The sequence below is a fragment of the Rhinatrema bivittatum genome, chromosome 1 (genome assembly GCF_901001135.1).
Source record: "Rhinatrema bivittatum chromosome 1, aRhiBiv1.1, whole genome shotgun sequence".
Taxonomy (NCBI): domain Eukaryota; kingdom Metazoa; phylum Chordata; class Amphibia; order Gymnophiona; family Rhinatrematidae; genus Rhinatrema; species Rhinatrema bivittatum.
In genome coordinates this window covers 383778795-383805119 of record NC_042615.1, presented here as the reverse complement: position 1 = coordinate 383805119, position 26325 = coordinate 383778795, and the positions used below count along the sequence as shown (strand labels likewise).

The window sequence follows — 26325 nt, the reverse complement described above, 5'->3', positions numbered from 1 at the left end:
GGTTTTTGTTTGGGGGTTTTTTTCCCGGTTGTTTTTATACTCGATTGATAGGAGAATGGGAATGCATGAAATAAATCTCACGATGCCCTTCGTAACTTGGCAACTGGAAAAGGAGGGGGGGGGACTTTTACTGTTCATAATTAGATTTGCTTGAGCTCGATTCCTTTCTGCATGATGGGGGGAACTCACGCTGGGAATGCCGTCAATCGGGCGGGTCTAGCATAGGCGTCAGTAAGGTTTCATTTTACAGAAGCATTGTTCTTTGTTGCAAGCACAGGTTTAGGAATGATGATTGTAAACTAACTGTACTTCCTTCCTCGGTGCTTCTTTGCAGTTAAGACATGTGAAACTGCGCAGGAATTATGTATCTAATTAAGCTTAGAAATCTATTGTGCTCGACTCATGGAGGAGTAGCTTAGTGGTTTAAAGCAGTAGGAGGGGGGAAACTAGGGTTCAAATCCCACTGCTACTTCTTGTGACCAAGTCACTTTACCCTCAGGCATAACTTAGACCCTGAGCCTTCTGGGGTCAGGGAAATACCCACAGTATATGAATGTAATCCACTTTGAAATGCTGAAAAGCAGAATATAAATACATTGCAGGAGATTAACTGACTATATACTACATGAAGAGGAGGCATTGTATTACCACTTGATGGGCAACTTTCCTGCTTTTCTTACGTTGTATTCTGGCCCTAGTGTTCCAAGCTCTGTTCTACAGTATAAGGCAGGGGTCGGGAACCTTTTTGGCTGAGAGAGCCATGAACGCCACATATTTTAAAATGTAATTCCGTGAGCCATACAAGACCTATCAAATTAATTTACTACAACCCCTCCTCTCCTGATGCCCCCCAAGGCCTGCCAAATTAATTTACTACAACCCCCCACCCTCCTGACCCCCCCAAGACCTCCAAAAGTCCCTGGTGGTCCAGCGGGGGTCCAGGGCTCGCAGGACAAATCTTTAATAAAAATGTAAAAATCTAAACAAAACCCCCCACGCTCCTGATGCCCCCCAAGACCTCCAAAATTAATTTACTACAACCCCCCACCCTCCTGACCCCCCAAGACCTGCCAAAAGTCCCTGGTGGTCCGGGAGCGATCTCCTGGACTTGGGCTGTCGGCTGCCAGTAGTCAAATGGCGCCGACGGCCCTTTGCCCTCAACTATGTCACTGGGGTCACACCAATGGCGGCGGGTAGCCCCTGTGATCATAGTAAGGGCAAAGGGCTGTCGGCTGCCAGTAATCAAATGGCGTCGATGGCCCTTTGCCCTTACATATGTCACAGGGGCTACCGCCGCCATTGTTCGACCCCCAGTGACATAGTGAGGGCAAAGGGCCGTCGGCGCCATTTTGACTACTGGCAGCCGACAGCCCAAGTCCAGGAGATCGCTCCCAGACCCCCGCTGGACCACCAGGGACTTTTGGCAGGTCTTGGGGGGGGGGGGGGGGGTTTGTAGTAAATTAATTTCTGAGGTCTTGGGGGGCATCAGAAGGGTGGGGGTTTTTGTTACATTTTTACTTTTTTATTAAAGATTTGTCTGCGAGCCATTGGTTCCCGACCCCTGGTATACAGCCTTTTTGCTAGTTAATCATGGTCAATGTCACTTCAACTGCTAGCCCTGAGTACTCTTTTGGTTTGGTTTTGCAAGTGCCATTACATGGGGTGGCGTGGGCAAGAAGGATGACCATCCAGTTGCAAAAAATAACCCTTGCCTGGGGCACCACTTTGTCCACTGACTGCCTTGTTTGTGACTGAGAGGTGGTAACATTGAAAACTCTGATACATCATTACCTCTGTGGAATAGCAAATGTTGCTTACCTGATGTAACAGGTGTTCTCACAGGACAGCAGGATGTTAGTCCTCACAAATGGGTGACATCGAGGATGGAGCCCACCACAGAAAACTTCTGTCAAAGTTTAAACAGAACTTTGACTGGCCCTACTGGGCATGCCCAGCAAGGCACCTGACCCTGCAGCCAGCAGGGGTCTCCCTTCAGTCTGATTTTCAAAGCTACAGGCAGTGCCTAAAAAGTAAAAACAAAACGAACCCAACACCGCGGGGTGGCGGGCGGGTTTCGTGAGGACTAACATCCTGCTGTCCTGTGAGAACACCTGTTACATCAGGTAAGCAACATTTGCTTTCTCACAGGACAAGCAGGATGGTTGTCCTCACAATGGTGAGTACCGAGCTGAGGATGTCCTGACTTGCACCAAATGCACCCAACGACGTGCAACAGGCACAACAACTGGGTGGAATTTGGTAAGGGCATCCGCACCCTACCGGGAAGGTGGAAGGGGTGTTGGTACATCATGTTGGAAAAAGGTTACGCAAGACAGATTTGGCCGAAAGATGGAGTCCTGTCTTCCAGCTTTGTCCAAACAATAGTGGGTTGCAAAGGTATGGAGAGAACTCCAGGTTGCAGCCCTGCAGATGTCAGGAAGCGGCACCGATCGAAGGTGTGCTACCGAAGTCGCCATGGCCCTCACAGAGTGTGCTTTTACACGGTCTTGAAAAGGAATGCCAGCCTTGCTGATAGCAGAAGGAGATGCCAGTCCGCCAAACCAGGAGGAAAGAGCCTGCTTACCCACCAGGTTGTCCTAACTTGTTAGGATGGAAGGAGACAACAATTGAGTGCTTTTCCTGTAATTAACTGTACGGTCTAGATAAAAGCTAGAGCCCGTTTACAGGTCTAGGGTATGCAGAGTCTGTTTCCCCGGAGTTGGAGTGGGGGCCTGGGAAAAAAAGATAGGTAGTATGATGGATTGATTAATATGAAACTCAGAAACTACCTTAGGTAAAAATTTAGGGTGAGTGCGGAGTACCGCCCGGTCCTCTGCAGGAGCTTAGTGTAAGAGGCGGATAGGTAACTAGGGCCTGTAACTCACTAACCCTGCGAGCTGAAGTGATAGCCAAAAGGAATAACACTTTCCATGTGAGATACTTTAATTCACAGGAGTGTAAGGTTCGAAAGGGTGGTTTCATTAGACGACCAAGAACCAGATTAGGTCCCAAGATGGGGCCGGAGGACGTAAGGGTGGCTTCAGATGGAGCAAGCCTTTAAGAAAGCGTGTCCCAGTGGTTTGTACTGAAATAGGGACACCCTCTATACCTTTATGGAAAGCGGCTACCGCACTGACATGCATCCTAATGGAAGAGGTTTTAAGACCTGATTCCGATAGATGCCATAAATAGTCCAAGAACTTAGAGATTGGACAGGAAAGGGGATCAAGGGACTGAGAAGTGCACCATGATGGGACTGTGTTATCGCAATGTGGGTATAAGCGTCTTTGAGGTCGAGAGAGCACAGCCAATCCCCCTTTTGTAGTAGAGGGAGCAGCGCGCCCAGGGTTACCATCTTGAACTTTTCTTTTTGAAGGTACTTGTTGAGGGCCCGAAGGTCCAGAATGGGACGTAGCCCCCCTGATTTCTTTGGGATTAGGAAGTATCTGGAATAGAATCCCTTCCCTTGTTGACAGGGAGGGACGGGTTCTATAGCATTTGATTGTAGAAGAAGGGATACTTCCTGTTGTAATTGAGTCAAATGGCTGGTTAGACTCCATGCCTGAAGGGGCGGGGAGTCTGGCGGGAGAGTTATGAAGTTGAGGTGGTAACCCTGTGCGATAATTGCTAGCACCCAATGATCTGAGGTGATCTGTTTCCAACGGTGTAAGAAGTGGTACAGTCGACCCCCCACAGGGATGTGTGGAAGAGGGATCTGGCATGTGCTCAGTACAGGGAAGTCAAAGGCCCGCCGCAGGCCCAGGAGGTGGGGCTACAGTAGGTCTTTGCTTTCTGGGCTGGCGAGGCTGAGGTCTGTTGGAGGACCGTGCAGGACGAGCCCTAGCTGATGGAGGATAGTAGCGACGTGGTCGAAAGAATGACTTCTTAGAGTCCTTCTTTGGTGGTTGCTTGGAGGGCACCTCAGGTGGGATAGATGAGAGTTGTTTCAACGTCTCATGGTGATCTTTTAACTCTGCCACAATCTGCTGAATTTGCTCTCCAAACAAATTGTCGCCTAAGCAGGGTAAATCAGCAAGACGATCCTGGACCTCTGGGCGAAGGTTGGATGACTTTAACCAAGCCCAACGTCTGGCTGAGATGGCAGTGGCTGAAACCTTTGTGGAAGCATCGAAAATGTCGTAGGCAGTTCTAATCTCGTGCTTCCCTGCCTCAAATCCTTTATGAAGAAGGGCTTGAAGCTGTGGTTGGTATTGGTCCGGCAACGTGTCAGCATAGTCTTGCATCTGTTTAAGGATGGCTCTGTTGTATTGAGTCATGTAAAGTTGATATGAAGCTATGCGTGAAATCAACATAGCTCCATGATACACTTTCCGTCCCACACTATCCAGGAATTTATTGTCCTTGGTAGGTGGAGTGGAAGAGTGTGGCTTAAGACGCTTGGCCTTCTTCTGTGCGGACTCAACCACAACAGAGCGATGATCCAGTTGAGGCTTTTGAAAACCTGGTGCTGACTGGACAAGATATGTGGAGTCAGCTTTCTTGTTAACTGGTGAAACAGATGAAGGGAGATTCCCAGTTTTTCTTTAGCAGATCCAAAAACACACCTGGTGAATAGGGATGGAAGCGATGATTTTTGGAGCATCCAGAAATTGAAGTAGTTCCATCATCTGGTGTCTGTCATCGGCCTCAGATTGTAACTGAAAAGGTACAATTTCTGACATCTCTTTCACAAAATTTAATAAAGAGAGATCCTCAGGAGGAGATCTTTTTCTACTCTCTGTAGGAGATGGTGGTGAAGGCAAATCTGTGTCAGAAGATGTATCATCATCACCCCAGGTATCGTAGGGATCATGTGGGGGCTTGAAGCCCTGAAGGACCTGGCTGAGGCTCTGAAGGCATCGATTGAAATCTCGATGGAATCAGTGCTATAGGCGGAACTAGGAATTGGCATCGAGGGCTTCGGTGCTTGCCGATGGAATCTGTGCCGGTCCGCGGAATCGATGGAGCCGAAGGATAAATCGGTGGAGATATACCAGAAGGCACCGATGGAATGACCCCCGGAAGGGGGAATCCGGAACGGTGTTTCTTCTCCTGCCGATGAGAATCCAGTTGGAGACGGTGGTGTTGTCGATGGTACTGGAATCACCGATGGAAGGGCCGTCATAAGTGCCTCCATGCGGCGCAGTAGCGGTGCTAAAGCTTGCACCAAAGGCTCGGTGGTCGGTTCTCTCCTCGGTGGCGAAGTCGGTGCCGGCGTCGGTGCCGGAGGCGGTACCGGAACCGGTGCCGGAGACTGTGCCGATGGAGGTTGTAACTTCTGCATCGCTTTCTCGATGGCCTCCTGGACCAGCCGGTCCAGTTCTGCCCGGAGACCAGGGGTAACAATACCCGGCTCGACGGGAGAGGAGGCTGAGGCAGGGCCGGAGGGACCACCGTAACCGGTGGATCACGGCCCCCACACCCCGAGAGGGGTGAGGGTTTCCTCGGTGCCTGCAAACGAGACGTGGAGGGTGTCCGGTCTGATCGCGGCTTCTTAGTCGGTGGCTCGGCTTGAGCAGAGGTCGATGGCTCTGGATCCTCGACAGGCCGAGACTTGTTGCCGTCGATGGCGATGCTTTTCCTTTACGATCCCCTCGCCCATCCGGGGAAGGGACAGGAGTCGACGGCCGAGAAAGGCGATCCGATTGGCGGACGTCACCGGAGGGTTGACGGTGATGGTACAACTTCGACGGTGCCCGGCTCAGATGACGTCGATGCTATCGATGGCGTTTGGGGTGGGTGCATGGAAGAGGAGCCCCATCTTCTCCATCCTGGCCTTGGCGACCTTTGGGTGTCATTAAGGCACATTTGGTGCAAGTCAGGACATCATGCTCACTACCCAAAACACATAACACAAACCTGTGGGGGGTCTGTGATTGACATAGTCCGGGTTGCAATCCGGACGACGGAATCCGTTGCCATGGCTGTAAGCCAAAATTTAGCCTGGGGATCGGTAAGTGCCAACAGGCCTCGAGGGCCAAAATCGACGGTAGTCGATGGAAAATGGCAAAAAACTTACCGGACTCCGTAATATGAGAAAAATTTGTCGGAGACCCCTGAGGGGCAAATTTCTTCTTCAGAAATTAATTTCCAAATTCCTGTCAGGAACGTGGGTAAGAGAGCTCCTTTCACCGCGTGGCAACTGCCGCGCGGAAAAAAGAAGACTGAAGGGATACCCCTGCTGGCTGCAGGGTCAGTGTCCTTGCTGGGCATGCCCGTAGGGGCCAGTCAAAGTTCTGTTTAAAACTTTGACAAGAAGTTTTCCGTGGTGGGCTCCATCCTCGATGTCACCCATTTGTGAGGACAAACCATCCTGCTTGTCCTGTGAGAAAAACAAATGCTAATTTCTATTCCCGGTGCAACTGGACTAGGAATGTGTTGCCCAAATTGGGAAAAATGGTCATGTTTTAACTCGAAATGTTTAATTTTATGCCACCAAAGGTCATTTTGGACATTTACTGTCTTTGCAGTTTCTCCCCCCGGCTCAAAGGGCAGACATGCATGGGCTTAAAAGTCATGTAGGTTTCCTGTTGAGTAGTACTAGTACAGAGTGAGCAGGATACACTGTTTTGGTTTTAACTTCCATCCACCTGAATGCTGGTAGTGATTTTTTTAGTTCCCGTATTTCTTAAAGAAATCATCCAACATCCCAGAATACACTGGACCCAAGTTAAAAACTAGAAGGGCTTAGAATCCCTGATAAACTGAACTAAGGTTTAAGTAAAGTGTGGCATTTTTGTTTATACATCCTCTCCTCGCCTCCCTGCTCATTCAGTAACACAGGAAAAAAAACTTTCATACAAGGTTTTAAATCTATGGTGGAACGGAATTAATCTGTAGCCTCTTGTGTGTGTATTGATTCTTTGTGACTAGTCTAATAGGCAGGATAACCAGCACATGGGGAAAAAAACAGTCCTGTCAGGGCAGGCTTAGTTAGTGGAAATAAGACAGTGACCTTTTTCAGTGGTTTGCTCCGGTTTTTGTGGAAAAGCTATCTTACAACCACGCATGCATAGTTGCACTAAAATATTAAGGCATTGTGGAAAGCTTATTGGCTTGGATTAGCATCCTAGCTAAGATATGACTGACAACATTTCAAGATATTTGGCTTTGAGCAGTTTCATTATGTTACTACTTGATGTTTTAGGGAAGACATTGCAGACTCAGCCTGGCAGGGCCTAGGGTGCTTGTGTTCAAGCCAGTAGGCTTGCAAAATATGTATAATTTTTTTAAATATCTAGTACTTCACCACTTTACCAGCTATATTCCCAGATAAATTAGGCTAACTAGCAGGTCTAAAGTTATCTAGCTAACTCCAAAATATCAGGAGCTAGCCAAATAAGTTATTTGGCTAACAACCCCTCCCCAGAACACCTCTTGCTTATTCGGCTAAATCTTAGATAAGCAAGGGAAATACTCAGAACCTGTCATTTAGACAGATAACTCAAGTTATCAGTCTAAATGGCTTTCAATATTGATCATCTCTGAATCAAAGTTCCCAGCAAAACTATTTTGTTTGTGCTATTTACCCATCACAAAGGATTCCTTTTAGTCTTAATCACAGAGCTCAGGTATGGCAATCAATTTGCTCATTTAGTGGTCAGGTGCCCTCTCCGCATCTTCCCAAGGAAGCAATGGGTTAAACCACACTAGCTGGTTCTCACTTGTCCTGGTCTGATTTAGCATGAAAACACTAGGGTGCATACATTTGAGCCCTAACTCTGTTTGGCCAGATATCCCTATGTCCTGCAAGCTGCAAATCTATTTTGTGCTTTCCATATACATCTGCCATTTCTGTATCACAGAAATTCAGACCAGCCTGCCTAGACCTGGAATCACCATTAGATCAGAATTTGCTAATATGTTATGAAATTTGCAATGTTTCCCCCCAGTTTGAAACATGATCCACTTTCTTGAATGGAGCCTTGCCATGAAGCTTACTGAAGAAACCAATAATATACAGTCTAACAGCTGCTAACTATAACACTATTAGACCAAGAATACTGTTAATCTGGTCTCCATGGGCATCCAGTCTGATATAGATTTGAGACAACAGTGTGCCTGGTATATGCAACTGCAGATATAGCCATGGGTCCTGCAAGTAGAGATTCCAGTTTACAGCAGCAGGAAAGTCATCGCTGAATTCTTTGTACTCCCTGTGTGCCTTGTTACAGTTCTGCACAGAATATATGGAATATAAAGCTGCTCAGGATTGTGGGCATTGCTCATCTATTGTTTTCCCTACTGGGTTAGAAGGCTGCTTGGTCAGCAGGTGCTTATATGTACCTATACCAAACACCACCACCACAGATCTGGTTTACAACCTAATCTCTTCTGGGCTCAAGCAATGCAGTTAAAGAAAGGCAACAATTAACTTTAGTTAAAAAGTGAATGTTTATTGTTTGTAAGAGGAAAGTGCTTAGAATATCCCTTTAATTTTATTATACAAACTCCTTCCATTATCTGGTTACAACTGTTACTGCATTGTCATAGCAGTTCTAGCATAAGGCAACAACCACATTATCTGCTTAGCTAATGGAGGCATCAGTATAATTCAGTCTAACTTTTCTAGTTTTGTGAGGAAAAGGTTAAGGGTACATAGGCTGCCCAGTGCCTTCAAACAAGTTCAATCCATCATTGGAGACTCACTTTTAAAAGGATGCACAACTTTGTGCCATGGGTCACTGTTCAATGTTGACAATGCATTCAGAAAATTATTGAAGGATAAAGGACAGCGCTGGACAACTAAACACTGGGATACATCTGTATTGACTGAACTGTATAAATTAGGTACTTTGTTTTAAGATATATATTTTTAAATTGGATTCTTCCCTTTTATTTATTTTAAACTAGTCTCCTTGTTCTTCCCCCAGGATATACTTAATTCAGTTGTTCTCAAGCTCTGTCCTTGAGGCCTTCAAACTGGACTGGTTTCAAAGTAACCAAAATCTGCACATTAATTTTTTTATTTATTTTTTTAAACTGAATACATAGAAGTCTCATAGCTATTCATTGTGGATATCATGAAAACCAAACCAGTTTCAGCATGTGCACATGCATCTTTTCAGTCCAGTTCAAACTGTAAGCATTCAGCTTTTCCACAAAAATACTAATTGCTTTTTGCCAACCACAAGCTGCTCCTTCAAAAGCACAAGGCAGAGGATGTCTGAGAAAATGTGGAAATCAGAATAGTGATGTAGTATGATTACATTTCCACATCTCCAACTTTAAACCATGCAGTTGCAGTTTATTGAAAAACAAAAATCAATAAGAGGAATATAATATTGGCCCATTTGCTAATGGTTGCTAACTGCTGTTCTGTTAAGGATGGAGAAGTCTCTCCGACTTCTGTGCTCGTACTGTATTTCTTTTGCAGGGATCTTCCAATGTATCGCCAGTACTCCTTTCTTATTGTGTCCTTTTCTTTGGAAAGAATTTCACATAACTAAAAAGAAAAAGGAAAAATCCTAAACACAATTTAAATCTAAAAAATACAGTGGACCCTCGAGTTACAACTGGCCTGACATACGAACAACTTGGGTTACAACCAAAATCTTGAGTTACAACCTGAATGCCGGCCAAGGCCATGTGTATCTGCTTGTGCGTGCGGTTGCTTCTAATTGGGCGTTTTTTCCTGGGCTTGGTGGGTGGGACTTCTGCTCTGCTGTTGCAGTGATTGGCTGCTGCTGATGACACCTGTCCATCTCAGGTGCACCCAGAGCTGCAAATGTTCACAGGAGCACATAGGCAGACCCGGCATGGCATTGCAGCAAGCAATAGCATCACTGGTGACCAAGGAAGCTTCTGTGCAGCAGAAGAGAAAGGGAGTGTAGCACTCAGCTGGCTACAGCAAGGTATCAGAAGGGGAGGAATGAGTATGCTGGGAGGGGGAAATGAGTGTTTTGGGGCCAGAGATGTGCTCTACAAGCCAAAGATGTTAACTTGAATGGTGAGGATAGCATGAAATTGTTGTTTCTGGTAGGCTAGGCACATTTTATAAATTTTTGGTGAGTACACTAGGAAAATTGGTGTTTCTGGTAAATTAGACACATTGTTAAACTTTTTTTTTTTTTAATTATTATAAAAAGGTTAGGTAAGGGGTGCTTTGGGAGGTTCGGAACACATTATGGGTATTTCCATTATTTCTTACGGGAAAAATAGTCTTTACTTACAACCAACTTGAGTTACAACCAGCCCTCGCAAACTAATTGAGTTCCTAAGTCAAGGGTCCACTGTATGGTAAGATTTTATAACTTTTAAACTACAAAACCATTTTATTCAGTCAAGCAGTTATTCTGGATTTTAATATCAGGAAAGGTTCAGAGTAAATTACTTGCTAGTTTGGATCATTACAACTTCTGTACACTAATAGATTCTACAAGTCTATAATTTGACTAGTACAAGAGGGTTTTTGCAACCATTCTTTGTACTTTTTGGAGTTGTTGCTGTATTTCCCATAGCTCTTTCATTCAATTCTACTCCTTTTTAACAAAATGAAGCAGGACAAAATGAGTTATTGTAAAGCAATCTCTCAGGAACATTCAGTCCTTCCTAAATGCTCTTTCATGACAGAAGTCTCAACTGTGGACTCCTTAGGAATAAAACTGAAGATTTAGCCATGTTCTCTAGGTGACATCATTTGGCATCACAGGGGCAGAGCTATCTCTCCAAGATTGCAGAGATTTTTTGGTTGTGTGTCTCTTCCCCCATGTTCCTTGCAGGACCCCTCAGTTAATGATAAAGCCAATTTTATGCAGTAACAGATGGCTGTCCAGGGAGGAGGGCAGGGTTGCATGGCTAAATCATCCTGCAATCAACAGAAAACACCGTTTAGAGTCAGCAAACTTGCTTTTTTCTGTCAATAAGCAGGCTGAATTAGCCATGCTCTCTGGGAGTCCCAAACTTAGGGTTGCCTTGACTGGGTGAAAACAAATTCTATTTATCCTTTCTTGCAATTAGAAATTTCTTCTCTCTCATCTTATTTTTTTTTGCAACCCATCCTCCTTGTGGACAGCCCATCAAGTCCTTATTATGTGGATAAGGCTGTTGATCCCACCAAGCTGTCTGATGCTGACTGCTGGTCGAAGCAATAATGGTATGTGAATGTATGAATCGATGACCATGTAGCCGCTTTACAAATATCCTGAATCAGAATGTTGTGGAGGCAGATGTTGCTCTCACCTGATGAGCTCTAATGGAAGCTTTCAGTTTAGCAGAGGGAGCAGCAAAGCAGAACTGAATACAATGAGTTATCCAAATTGACAATGTTCTCTTTGCCACACTTTACCAGGCACATTTGGATTAAAAAAGACAAACAAACAAACAGGCGCCTGATGGACTGAGTCCTTTTTTTGGAATAGGCCAAAGCTCACTTGCAGTCTAACATGTGCAATGTCCTTTGTCATTCTCATGTGGTTTTGGAAAAAACAAGGATAGAGAGATGGATTGATTCAAATGGATTGCAAAGACCACTTTACATGAGAACATAAGAACATGCCATACTGGGTCAGACCAAGGTTCCATCAAGCCCAGTATCCTGTTTCCAACAGTGGTCAATCCAAGTCACAAGTACCTGGCAAGTACCCAAACATTAGACAGATCACAAGCTACTATAGCTTATTAGTTACCATAATAGCAGTTTATGGATTTATCCTCTAGGAACTTATCAAACCTTTTTTAAACCCAGTTACACTAACTGTTGTAACCACATCCCCTGGCAATGAATTCCAGAGCTTAACTAAGCAATGAGTGAAAAAGAATCAGTAAGAAAGATGGATGGGGTCCAAAGCAAGACCTTGTCATGATAGAAAAGGCAGTTCCTATCCCTAACTAATTAAGCTAGATATTTCACTTAGTTGCAGTTCCAACACTGCTCTCTACATTAATGGAGGGGGAAAGGGAAACAGAACCAAAAAGGTTACTAAGGGCCAAGAGTAACAGATAAGTATGAGAAAAAAAAAAGTGCGAAAGCTAGCTGAGTAGACTGGATGGGCCGTTGGTCTTCTTCTGCCGTCATTTCTATGTTTAATTGTAAGTACGGGGAATAGAGTACCAGCACTTGAAGTTTACTCAAGTTATTGTGATCAGAAAAGGCTAAGGAAGTTAGGGCTGTTCAGTTTGGAGAAAGACGACTGAGGGGGGATATGATAGGAAGTCTACAAAATCAGGAAAGGACTTGAACTTAATGTAAGTCAGTTATTTACTCTCTCAGATAACAGAACAACTAGGGGATACTCCATGAAGTTAGCAAATAGCTCATTTAAAGCAAATCAAAGAAAATTCTTTTTCACTCAATGCATAGTTAAGCTCTGGAATTCATTGCCAGAGGATGTGGTTACAACAGTTAGTGTAACTGGGTTTAAAAAAGGTTTGATAAGTTCCTAGAGGAAAAATCCATAAACTACTATTAATTAATAAGCAATAGTAGCTTGAGTTTTATTTTATGTTTGGGTACTTGCCAGGTACTTGTGACTTGGATTGGCCACCCTTGGTCTGAACTCAGTATGGCATCTCTTATGTTCTTATGACCTTCCAAGTTATGTGCTTCAAAGAAGTTGATTCCAGAAGTACAAATGGCAGGAACCTAAGTCTCTAAGACTACATTTGTGTCCCATGGAACTGGAGTTTGGATTGGAGGGCGAAGCCGGAGGAGGACTTTCATAAAGTGAGATACTAGAGGATGAGTAGAAATGAAAGGCCTATCTTTTGCTGTATGATAAGCAGCTATTGCATTTAGATGAACCTGTATGGATTATGTTGCTAATCCTAACACAGAGTATGAAGGTATTTCACTAAGTACTCCGGTTTGCAATAAAAGGGTCAATGTTATTGGCATAACACTATTCAGAGAATCTTTTCCATCTGAGGCATAATTTCTCCTAGCAGAAGGCTTTCTCACAGTTTTGAATATATGTCGGCAGCTGGAAATACTTAAACCTTCTATTCAATTTCCATGCTGTCAGCTGAAGGGAGGAATGCATCAGATGGAGTAAAGTTCCCCCTTCCTGGGTTAGTAGATGTACACTGTCCCCCAGTGGTATTACTGGATAACTGGAAAGTTGTACTAGATAGGCATACCAAGATTGTCTCAGCTACATCGGTGTGATAGGAATCATGTTTGATTCATCTTGGATGCATTTTTGGACTGTTTGAAATATCTGAGGAACTGGTGGCTATGTGTAGAGAAAGCCGCTCAACGAAGGGATCAAGAACGAGTCCTGAGATACCCTCTGAAAGCTGGGGTAAATGGAGCAGAACTTTTCCAGTTTTGTGTTGTATTCGAATAGGTCTATCCATTAAGTCCCAAGCGACTGAATAGGTCATCCGTTACTGCTTGGTGTAGTGACCATTTGTGAAATGAAAAATCCTGCTTCATCTGTCAGATACCGTATTTGCCACCCCTGGTAGGTAGATCACCCATAGGGTGATAGAGTGCATTTCTGCCCACTCTAAAATCTGCACAGCTTCCTTGCACAGAGTCCTAGAACTGGACCCTCCTTCCTTGTTTATGGCTACCTGATTGTCTGTATGTATCATTGCACACTGTCCCTGAAGTTTTGGCATGAATGTATGAATTGCATTCTTCATCGTTCTCAACTCTAAGAGGTTGATCTGGAAATTGCTTCCTTTTGGAGACCACAAGCCCTGTGTTTTGAACTGAAGCAAGTGGGCTCTCCACCCTCACGTTGAAGTATCCATTACTATTAATTGGTGAGGCAGAATCCAAAAGGGGCCCCTTTTGTCACGACTGATAGAGTCAGCCACCAAGATATATCCCTTTTCAAGAGAGGTTGTAATCTGCACTCTCCTTGACATGGGTTATCTGTACAGCACTCATTGGGCCTTTAACCCCCATTGCAATCACGGCATGTGCAGTCTGGTGTGAGGGATTACATGCATCGCTCCTACCATGTGACCCAGCAGAACAAGAACTCGGCATACTATCACATGCGTTTATTGTTGAAATTAGAGGCAATGCGAGCGTAGCTCCTGAGCCCTGTCCTTAGGCAGGCATGCTCTGCAAAGGAGTGCATGGATCCTTGCTCCAATGAATTGGAGAACCTGAGATGGAACGAGATTGGACTTTTCGTAATTTATGAGAAAACCCAGGTTCTCGAAGCACCAAATTGTGTTGGTTATGTGCTTTCAAAGATCTTTCAAGTTCAGGAAGACAATCAGCCAGTCACCCAGATATGGGAAAATTTGAATTCCCTTCTTCTGTAAGTGAGCCACAGCTACTGTAAGAGTTTTGTGAAAAAATTCTCAGGCCAGAGAAGAGTTCAAATGGGAGAACTTTGTACTGGTAATGACTAGAGTCTACTTGGAAGCACAGGTAGCGCTAATAGGTACATGAGTAAACGCGTCTTTTAGGTTCAGTGAACATATCCAAATCATTGGGCTGTATGAACAGTAGACCTTACTTTAGGTAGGTCATCTAGAAATTTGTTCTTATTGAGGGATTTGGTGAGAGAATGCAGGTCCAAGGTTGGATGAAAACCCCCCAGTCTTTTTTTAGGATGAGGAAGTATTGGGAATAGTAGCCCTTGTTGAGCTGTGATTGAGGCAGTGTGCGAATTGCCCGCTGTTGAAGTATAGCTTTTACTTCCTGCTGCAACAAAAGGAATCTGTGAAAGATCCCATGTCTGTGCTACTAGATGTGGCATTGATGGGAGTTGCTTGAAATCTAGTTGCTTGAAATCTAGTTTGGAGAAAGACAACTGAGGGGGGATATGATAGGAAGTCTACAAAATCAGGAAAGGACTTGAACAACTTAATGTAAGTCAGTTATTTACTCTCTCAGATAACAGAACAACTAGGGGATACTCCATGAAGTTAGCAAATAGCTCATTTAAAGCAAATCAAAGAAAATTCTTTTTCACTCAATGCATAGTTAAGCTCTGGAATTCATTGCCAGAGGATGTGGTTACAACAGTTAGTGTAACTGGGTTTAAAAAAGGTTTGATAAGTTCCTAGAGGAAAAATCCATAAACTACTATTAATTAATAAGCAATAGTAGCTTGAGTTTTATTTTATGTTTGGGTACTTGCCAGGTACTTGTGACTTGGATTGGCCACCCTTGGTCTGAACTCAGTATGGCATCTCTTATGTTCTTATGACCTTCCAAGTTATGTACTTCAAAGAAGTTTATTCCAGAAGTACAAACGGCAGGAACCTAAGTCTCTAAGACTACATTTGTGTCCCATGACACAAATTATACTCTAAACCCACTGGTCTGAAGTGATGGCTGACCAGACCTGAAAAAGTACATCAGTCTGTCCCCTACATATGAAGGTAGCTGTGGCCAGTCTCCCTTCAAACACAGTGCTGTGGCTTTTGGGCTGTACTGCTGCTGGTTCTGCCCCTGTGACTGCTGGGTTTGTCGTCCTGGTGGTTGGTAGGATATAGACCTATAAGGCTGGTATTGCCTGTAGGGCCTCCTTGAATAATATCTCTTGGTAGTACTCTGTTGATCCCAGATAGTACCGCTACATTCTGTTCCTTTATTTGAGAAACAGTTTCCCTCAACTTGTTACCAAAGAGACAGTCATCCTTGCAAGGCAAGTCTGATAGCTTTTCGTGGATGTCCTCTAATAGCGCTGGATCGCAACCAGGCCATCCTACAAGCAGCAATGGACACTGCGAATGCACGTGCCAAGATATCAAAGGATTCATAGATACTGATACAAATGTCTTAACCTCTCTTCCAAATTGATCAGAGGTTGAGGTGTTAACTACTTACCTGTGTCCGCCCTTACACAAGGCTTTAGGTTCTGAACACATTCATAGAGGTACTGAGTTATATAAAACTGGTGGTGCTGAATTCTCTAGTTGAGCATGGAACTCTGAAAAACCTTGCAGGCAAAGTCGTCAAAGATTCCGACATCTTTGCCCAGGAGCATATTAGAGTGGAGCCTTGATTTCTTCATCTCAGACTCCACCACTTCTGAGGCGTGCTGGAGTTGTACTACCTCATAGCAAGAAGAATCTCTCATCTGGAATTTCAGATCTAATTTCTGGGAGACTGGTAATCCTGAATAGGGGGACTCCCAGGTTTTGTTCATCACCGAGTCTAGCAGTGAATGGGTCTGTAAGGCTGTTGGTTCCATTGGAACCTCTAAAATTTTCAAAAAAAAAAAGAAAAAATACCGAGCACCTTGGATCTGGAATTTAGCATTTTCCATGATTAGCATCATATCCATTTTTTCTAAAATTTTGGGTAAGTTTAATCCTCAGTTGGTGAAAAGGGCTCTGGTGGCTCCTCTGGTGGATCCAATGGAATTACCCAGTGAAGTCTGTGGTGACTCCTGTGGGTGATCATCTGGTTCTGATGAGAATTGTGGGATAGGTTGTGTACCTAGGTCTGAGATATTACTATCCCCCTCCACTGGAGAAGGAGGATACTCTTGAAGTGGGGAGATCCCCCCTTCAGAAGGGCTCACCGGCTGATGCAGTTCCGAATGATCCTTGGTAGCCAGAGAAGTGAAGAAAGTTTTTAATATGTCCGTAATCTGGTCCATTGCCTGGGAGGCTGTTGTGCCTTGGGCTATAGGATGTCTTTCTTCTAACTGAATTATGTCTGTATCTGGGAAGGGTTCCAAGGAGAAGGTGGTTTTCCATTGCGATTCCTCAGTGGTGCCACAGCTGCTAACAAGATGGAGTTCTTACATGCTTTGATGACAGAGGTTCTGGAATGAGAGCTTTGGATCTCTTCTCCAAAAGGTTCTTGCTTCAGAGGAGAACAATGCTGTTTATGTGCGCGGGAAGAGAGACTTGGGAGTGGATTCTCTTTCCAGACAGATGATGCGGAAGAGGCCGTAGACTGTACTTGAACTGGAGACACCCCCACATCCTCTGGGTCCGAAGAATTTGACTCCAGAAAAATCAAACGTTATTAAATCTGAAGGGAGTCTGATTATTAGTGCTCCTCTTTCTCCTTCTTTAGACAGTATATGCATTTTTAGGTGAGACAGCCTTAGGTTTTGGATAATTTGCCTCATGCGTCAGCCGTAAGTTTTTCCTTGTGTTGACTGCGTGGTAGGTGCATCAAGAGATCCCAGCTTTGTATCCGTTAAGGTGGGCTGGTGTGTCGTTGCGTTATGAGGCGATGTGTTGAGCATTGATCTGTGGCAGTCGCGTCATGCACTATATGAGCCGACTACTTCAGTTGAAATGACTTTTTTGCGGCGTGCTTCCTGCGCGTTGCATACCCCAGCGCCGTATGGGATACAAATCTTAAGTCACGGCTCCTCTGCATTCTGTTTTTCGGCAGATTTCTTAAGTGTGCCTGATGGCTGTAATGCTTTTAATTGGAGCATGCTGGGACTTTTACCCATCTGGCTCTTTTTAGTGGCGGTATTCAACGGGCCTATAGATGATGTCCTTCTTGTGCGAGGAGATATCCAGCCACAGTCCCAGCAGTAGGCCTGGTCATGATCAGGCCCAAGGCATAAATAACAATTATGCATATCAGTGATGGACATAATGTGGCCACGCTGGCAATATTTAAATTCTGGTATCTTGCGGGACGTTAGCACTGAAAAGTGTTGTTCTTGGGCTTCAACAAGCTTTCCCAGAGAGCTAAAAGCAAGAAGAACAAACATCTAGCCTTGTCTTACAGCAATAAAGTAATGTCAGTTATATGTTCCAAGTTATTTTCTAAGTTGATTTCAGTTGTTTCAAATTAGATTGTACTTTATTATAGATTATCTGTTCATTTTATTCGATATGTTCCATGTAAACCGCCTCCCCGGCGACAGTTATCACTGTTATTTGTGAACCAGAGTGATATGTATTGTATACAGGAACTTCCGGTATATAAAAACCAAAAATAAATAAATAAATAATAAATAAGGAAAGATGAGGAGGAAAAAAATAACAGACATGCATCTGCACAACCATTAGGAGCACGGAAAAAAAGAGAAACTGAGGAGACTTGCAGGGAAAACTCTGCAATCTTGGAGAGATAGCTCCAACCCTGTGACACCAAACGATGTCACCCAAAGAGCATGGCTAATTCAGTCTGCTTATCAATGGAAAAATACTGTGCTGTTTTCTTATGGAGACTTGCAATTGTGTTTGCAATTTAAGGACAGCAATATAAAACAACTACAAGTTTATTTAACAATGAAATACTACATTTTTTTAAAGATCAAAATCTTCCACTATGAGTTTTACTAGGATGCTTAATCTATTAGAATAATGTATGGACACCAGATCCAATGGCCATCCAACTCCTGAGCATCTATCAGATTCTTTTGTCCTTAAATACTCTAATTTATGAGAATGATAACTTGGGAGATTCCATATTTCCAGATAACTCAATAGTAGTCACTATGCATTAAAATTTAGGGACATGCTGTATAAGATTATAATTCTAATCTTCTTATTCCCCTCCAGCATTTGCAGATGAAGCTTTCTGAATTTCCAGTTTGTTGGTGAGGGTGCGAGGGCCTCTGTTGATCTGTTGCAAGTATTATAGTTCTGTGCTAAGATTTCACCATTTCCCCATGTTGGGGACAAGCTGGATCACCATTGGCCAGCTCAGGAAGCAGGCACTTCTCAGAAGGGATGGGGTGAGGAGGCCGAGCTCACACCTGCAGGCCATATTTATTATTTGAAAGTTTAAACTACTGCAGTGTAAACTTTTAAAACTATATTTATATCCTTAATTTGAGACCCACTGAATTTCATGTTATAGTCCTTTTCCCCGACACTGGCATGACTCCCTGGTGCCCTATATTTCAGACAAATTAGGGAGAAGACATGATTCTGGCATGTCCTCTGGCACATATTTAAATCTCCCTCATCACAAACTATCAATTTACTATCTCTCTGGCCTCATTTTATCCACCTATATTTAATGATGATCAGGTTCCTATTCCTCTTTAGATGGTTTCACACAGTCCATCCACCAGAAATAACAAATAAATAAATAATAACAAATGTTCTGTCAAGCCACTCACCCCAGACAGTTAAATATGTGTTCCTGAAGAATTAAGCTGTAAATCTAGAACGGGTAAATGTGAATCGGTTATTTACTCTTTTGAATAATAGGACTAGGGGGCACTCCATGAAGTTAACAAGCAGCACATTTAAAACTAATTAGAGAAAATTCTTTTTCACTCAACATACAATTAAGCTCTGGAATTTGTTGCCAGAGAATGTGGTTACTGCAGTTAGTGTAGCTGGGTTCAAAAAAGGTTTGGATAAGAGAAGTCCATTAACTGCTATTAATCAAGTTGACTTAGGGAATTACCTCTGCTATTACTAGCATCAGTAGCATGGGATCTATTTAGTGTTTGGGTACTTGCAGCCTGGATTGGCCACTGTTGGAAACAGGATGTTGGGCTTGATGGACCCTTGGGGTCTGACCCAGTATGGGAATTTCTTATGTTCAGAGATACTCTTTGGATGAAAGGGCCTCCATGAATATAGGCTTCAGGTCTTTAGGTTGGCAATTTACAATCTGCTGCATGTATTAACCTTCAAATCAATAAGCTGCCACATTTTTTTCAGTTTGAATAAAGTTAACAATGAGGAAAAACAACTGCCAAGAGAGCCAACTATGGTAATCTGGAAGAGACATAATTCTAAGATGCACTTTAATAAAGAGTTTACTCATGCAGCAGGACTCACCTCCAAGCCTTGGTTGAGCGTTGCCTCCTTGTCTTCACATTCATTTTCCAGCATGTCTTCATATATGTCCACAAGGAATGCAATCAAGTAGGGAGAATTGTGCAGCTGCTGCAATTCCAGAATTTGCTCTAAAAGGTTAGGAAACTGCGACAAGCCACGATCCTGCAGAATCCTAAAAACAAACATGTGGCATTTTAGACTTATTTTGTTATTAAGATTACAAAAGGGTTGCCCCAACTTCAATGTAACAGAATAGTCTAAATGCAAACTGGCTCTTAATCTGGTTAACTACTATTGGGGGATACAGTATGACATGAACTTGCCTACTGTAGATACCGAGCAGGATCAGATATTTTGCCTCACACTACAGAAGTAGTATGTTCAGGGGAGGATATACTCCTGCAGAAAGGGTGCACCCTATGGTACAGGAGCAGTGCTGAAAGATTCAGGGTTGGAGACTTCCACTCCAGCCCTTGGCCAACAAGACTACCTGTGTTACCCAGACTGTGGTTCTGAAGAAAAGTAAGAGGGGGAAAAACATGGAACAAGATCCACCCTTCACAACAAAATAATTATTTAAATTGCCCCACTCAAAAAAAACAAAAAACAGAAACTGGAAATCTTAGTAGATTGTGATACCTTTTACTGCACCAACCTACACATAATCAGAGTATGTTCTAATATATGAGCTTTTGAGATCACATAGATCCCCTTCTTTATGTTCAATTCTTTATTGCAAAAGGGAATTTCTTTATACAGGATTGCTAAGCAGAAGGGAGCATTTATAGGCCCTCTTCTCTTTCTAGAGTTATTCCCTTGGGGCTCCGATTTTCTCTCATGGCTGTCAGTACCATCTTTATACTGACTCCTCCCAGATCTACAATACCTGTCTGCACTGCAACTTACATCCAAAATCCAGATCCAAAATCAGAGAATCTGCTTAACATTGGCCATCAAGAACTCATCTTTTCTCCCAAACCTACTTCCCACCTCTTTCTATCTCTCTCTCCATGGATAACAGTCACCATCACTGTCACTCAGCCCACAATCCAGGGATTATCTTCACTCTATGCACATATCCAGACACTGCTATAACCTGTCATCTCTCTATACCATAAGAACATGCCATACTGGGTCAGACCAAGGGTCCATCAAGCCCAGCATCCTGTTTCCAATAGTGGCCAATCCAGGCCATAAGAACCTGGCAAGTACCCAAAAATTAAGTCTATTCCATGTTACTGTTGCTAGTAATAGCAGTGGCTATTTTCTAAGTCAACTTAATTAATAGCAGGCAATGGACTTCTGTCCTCCAAGAAGTTATCCAATCCTTTTTTAAACACAGCTATACTAACTGCACTACCCACATCCTCTAGCAACAAATTCCAGAGTTTAATTGTGCGTTGAGTGAAAAAGAACTTTCTCCAATTAATTTTAAATGTGCCACATGCTAACTTCATGGAGTGGCCCCTAGTCTTTCTATTATCTGAAAGACTAAATAACCGATTCACATCTACCCATTCTAGACATCTCATGATTTTAAACACCTCTATCATATCCCTCCTCAGTCATCTCTTCTGCAAGCTGAAAAGTCCTAACCATTTTAGTCTTTCCTCATAAGGGAGCTGTTCCATTGCCCTTATCATTTTGGTCGCCCTTCTCTGTACCTTCTCCATCGCAATAATATCTTTTTTGAGATGCGGCGACCAGAATTGTACATAGTATTCAAGGTGGGGTCTCACCATGGAGCGAAAGAAGCATTATGACATTTTCCGTTTTATTCACCATTCCCTTTCTAATAATTCCTAACATTCTGTTTGCTTTTTTGAATGCCGCAGCACACTGAGCCGATGATTTCAATGTGTTATCCACTATGACACCTAGATCTCTTTCTTGGGTGGTAGCACCTAACTTGCTGGTACTGTTTTATCAGCACCTTTTTCTTCTATCTGCTTGATTTCCCTGGGGCCCCTCCTAAAAAAGCATCCTGCTTGTGAGTATTGGCACATTTTTTCCCAGAAAGATAGCACTGCTCTGTATATCACCACCATATTTTACCACTTCCTTTCTGCACACACTACTAAAACCCTTGGCTTCCCATTTATCACCAACTACTGCAACCTGCTTCTTGGGTCTCTAACTGAACCATCTACTCCCACTACAATCTATTCAAGATTCAGCTGTGTACCTGATCTTCCTCTAGTGATCTGACCATGTAACCCCTCAAATTATTACATCAGCTTCTGCACACAGTTCAAACATCTCCTATAAATGTCTCCAGTATATAGTTCATTATCTTTCCTCACCCCCTAACCCCTCCTCCTATCTGTGCCTCTCTCGTTCCATTACCAACTCTTGATTGGCCCATTCAGGTGTCTTTCTCTCCATTTCTCCACCATTTTGGGTAGATGAGCATATAAACTCCCCAATTATATCAGCAGTTCTGGTAACTTTTTTACCCAACTTCTGAACCCTGTTCCTACCACTGCTCTCTATATTTATCCAAAGTACATCTAAATGTTAGAGTCCTGGTCACCATCAACTCTGCTGATAGACAATTCCAGGCATTGTCTCCTTTTTGATTCTTACAAGTCCCATGCTTAATCCCTCACCCATGCCCCGTCCTGTGTTTTACCACCAAGTTTTGTAATAATCCAAACAGCTACCAAAGCTAGTATGGCTGTTTGGCTTTGTTGATTTTAAAGCTGCCACCATAGCCATTCCATGCAAGGTAACCCAGCCTTCTTGGAAACCCAATGCAGCTGTACTGCCTCTGTCTGCACATAGACTTGTTCTCTCCTTTTTGGCCTGATAAAGTTTCATATACCTAGACAAATGCTCAAGCCCACTTCATTTCTCCTACCTGTTGCCTCCACCTGCCCCTATTACTATGCTGCGTGTGCCCCTCACCCGTTTCAATTCTGTCAATTTTGTTTCTATTATATTTGCTGGTAGGTTCATCTACCATCCTCTCAAAGTAGAATTTTCTGTTTCCTCTGTACCTTCCTCTCTGCAACTTCATATCATAACCTATTTTGTACTGTTCCATTTCTGTTACAAGTTTTTCTCTATCCCCCGTTCGATGTAAACCGATCTGATATGGTATTTAACCATGAAGTTCGGTATAGAAAAATGCTAAATAAATAAATAAATAAATATTGTGCTTTTTTTTTTTTTTTTAATTCTTTATTTATAAATTTTTCATTCACATATACAATTAAGGGCAGGAAGGAGGAGGAACACCTGCATGTTTAGACATGACCTTTTTCTTCAGGCCATGGTGATGTGAGCTCCACCACGGCCCTGCCGATCTTCCTGCTGTGTGTCTCCAGCACAGCGATACTTCACTACTCAGCCGCTAGTGGGATGAGGTCCACCGGCGGCCGCATTGGCTCCCCCTGACCTCTCCTCGGTATACTACTTGTTCTGCCATGTCACGTGCACCGGGCTTGCCCGATACACAGGCACACTGCAGGCGACACACACTTTGGAAAGCTCTGCCCTATCCACTCACTTGGCAGGTACTGAGCTAGAGCTTTTGCTTGTTGTACTCTCCTTGCCACTGGTCATATGTAGACCTAAGACCAGAGTCACTAGTAATATTTAAGTGGGATCTAGTATAAGCAGCTTTTAAAAATTCACTTACAAAAAAGGATAAAAATAAGCTTTCCATATCTGCAACTGAGTGAATTAGTAAGCTAGGGTCACACTGCTGAGACTGCAATTCAAATTGGAAGGTATTACTCAACGTGCTCAACAATGCTTTGGCCATTAACAGGCAAATACACTGTAGTAAAATAACAGAAGGTACCTCACAAAACACCTTGAGGAAGCCACCTTCTTGAACAAGATGACACCCAATGATTATGAAGTTAAAATATCTCACCCTCTTAAATAGTTCCACACACTTTCATTATGAGGGGCTATCTTTATCATTTCCAGAGTATATCTGTAAAAAGTAAAAGAAAAATCACATGGATGAGAAACATGCAATCAAAGTTCAATTTCAGTTTCTCTCTCCTCTCACCCTTGAAACATAATTACCGATACTCTGTTGATGTTAACTTGATGTCCCATCTATAACCTAACAAACTGTGTGAAATATTTGATCTGTGTGCAGCATGTATTGAGAACATTGAAAAGGACTGTATATTAGGATCCCTATAATAGTTTGAAATGGTATAGAGCGTGCACCCAGAATTCTTGAGGGATAATACAATGAAAAGACAAATAAAGTATTAGCATGCACTGTGAACTTTCCCCCCATCATTTATCTAAATCTTAACTATAAGAACATGCCCTCTGAGGTAGAAAGATACTTTCAGAATCCAGCTCCGGTCTGAAATAATATGAGACCACCACAATGTAGCACATGTGTGTTTATTTTTCTAAAGAGCCCTACTCTAATCACAAAATACATAGGAACATTTATGCCTAGTATTTGCATCTTTCCATTCATCAACTCAATTAGTGCACATCAAATTTATGCAGCCTTCTGCAGAAGATGGAATCATGACTTCCATAAGACTCTACCCTCTGATGGGCACAGTGCAATGAAAATATGGTTTCTGGTTACAATCCTGTGCTGCTCAAACCAAACCAATTTGGGATAAAAATAAATTAAAAAAAAAAAAAAAAAAAAAAGTGTCCTTTTTGTGCCAAGATTCCATTTCACTTTTGTCTGTGACTTTGATGAAAATCATCTTGCTTACAGTGTTTTTTATACAGCAATAAACAAATGCAATCTGGATTCAAAAGGGAGCCGAAAGTCCGTGTGCATCCTATATAGTCAACTAAAAAGTTCCCAAAGTGGAAATAGAAAAATGAGCAATTTCATGTTTTTGACCTTTCAATTTTCATTTTTAGAAAATGGAGAAATTACTTACCTGATAATTTCGTTTTCCTTAGGGTAGACAGATGGACTTAGGACCAATGGGTATAGTGTACTCCTGATAGCAGTTGGAGACAGATCAGATTTCAAATTGATGTCAGCCCTAGTACATATCCCCCTGCAGGAAGTGCAGCTCTTCAGTATTCTCCTCAAAGCATTGTGGCTACATGTCTGACTGAATAATTTGAATAACTTGGTTAACTTGATTAATTTGAACTGGTTGAATTGGCTATAGCTGGAGACCGCTAGTGCCCTCAACCGAGAAACATCGACACCCGGTAGGGTGGGTGTCCTAGATGAAGGAAAGCATGGCTTACCCGTGATTCACTCACTCCCGGGGATGTCCCCGAGAATTCCATGAGTAACAGCAGCCATGGGTGGAATACTGAGTCCATCTGTCTTCACTAAGGAAAACGAAATTATCAGATAAGTAATTTCTACATTTCCTAGCGTGTAGCAGATAGACTCAGGACCAATGTGATGTAAAAAAGCTACTCCCGAACCGGGTGGGAGGCTGCCCGTGACCCACTTAGTACTGCCCTTGCAAATGCTGTGTCCTCCCGAGCCTGAACATCCAGGCGGTAAAACTGGGAGAAAGTGTGGATGGAGGACCATGTCGCCGTCCTGCAGAACTCTGCGGATGACAGCATCCTGGTTTCTGACCAGGACACTGCCTGGGCTCTAGTAGAATGGGCCTTGACTTGTAAAGGCGGTGGTTTACCTGCTTCTACGTAGGCCGCCTTGATGACTTCTTTGATCCAGCGGGCTTGGGTTGCTCGCGAGGCTGCTTCCCCTTGCTTCTTCCCGCTGTGAAGAACGAATAGATGGTCCGTCTTTCGTATGGATTCCAACCTTTCCAGGTATCGGACTAGGAGTCTGCCGATGTTGAGATGGCGTAGATGTCGAGCCTCTTCCGAATTCTTATGCTCATCTGGCGATGGTAGCGAGATGATTTGGTCAAGAGGAGGAACGATGGAACTGTGTGTAACTGGATGGTTCCCAGGTTGAGTCTGAGGAACGGCTCCCGGTAGGACAGTGCTTGTAGCTCAGATATACGACGGGCTGAATAGACTGCCAGCAGGAAGGCTGTCTTCAATGTTAATAGTCGGAGAGACAGGCCGTGGAGAGGTCTGCAGGAAGTTCCTGCTAGGAAATCTAGGACCAGGTTGAGGTTCCAAAGAGGCACCGGCCACTTTAGGGGTGGTCTGATGTGCTTGATTCCTTTCAGGAAGCAGGAGACATCCGGGTGAGAGGCTATGCTGCTACTCTCGCTCTTGGTTCCGTAACATGACAATGCGGCCACCTGTACCTTGATGGAGTTGAGGGACAATCCTTTCTGTAGGAATTCCAAAAATCGCAGGAATTTTGACTGAGCCTGGTATGATGTCGTGGTCCTCGCACTAGGCTTCGAATACTCTTCAATTCCTTATGTATGTTAGGGATGTGGAGAACTTGCGTGCTCGGAGTAGGGTGTCAATTACTGCCCCTGAGTATCCTCTCCTCCTTAGGCGAGTCCTCTCAATGGCCAGACCGTAAGAAGGAATAGAGCAGATGCTCATAGAGGATCGGTTCCTGTTGGGGCAGGTCTCTGTGTGGAAGTAGCGGCAGGGGGTTCCCTGCCAGCAGTCTTCGCATGTCTGCGTACCACGGTCTTCTTGGCCAGTCCGGGGCTACTAGAAGTACTGGTCCCCTGTGGTGTTCTATCTTGTGGATGATTGCACCCAATAGGAGTCATGGCGGGAAGGCGTGTAACAGAGTCTCCTGTGGTCAGGTCTGTACCAGGGTATAGATTCCCTGGGACT

General features: G+C 43.6%; 1 protein-coding gene across 2 annotated transcripts in view; it reads right to left on the bottom strand.

Moving 5' to 3' along the window:
* Positions 1-8375: 8375 nt before the first annotated feature.
* The window catches only part of FNTA (farnesyltransferase, CAAX box, alpha), a 64263-nt gene continuing 46313 nt past the window's right edge, over positions 8376-26325 (bottom strand). For both annotated transcript variants that reach the window (XM_029601156.1, XM_029601165.1), the window contains exons 7-9: positions 23519-23581; positions 19636-19807; positions 8376-9445 (exon numbers count right to left, since the gene is read on the bottom strand). In XM_029601156.1, coding sequence (XP_029457016.1) covers positions 9248-9445; positions 19636-19807; positions 23519-23581 — 433 coding nt within the window. In that variant the 3' untranslated portion in view covers positions 8376-9247. The remainder of the gene's footprint in view (positions 9446-19635; positions 19808-23518; positions 23582-26325) is intronic.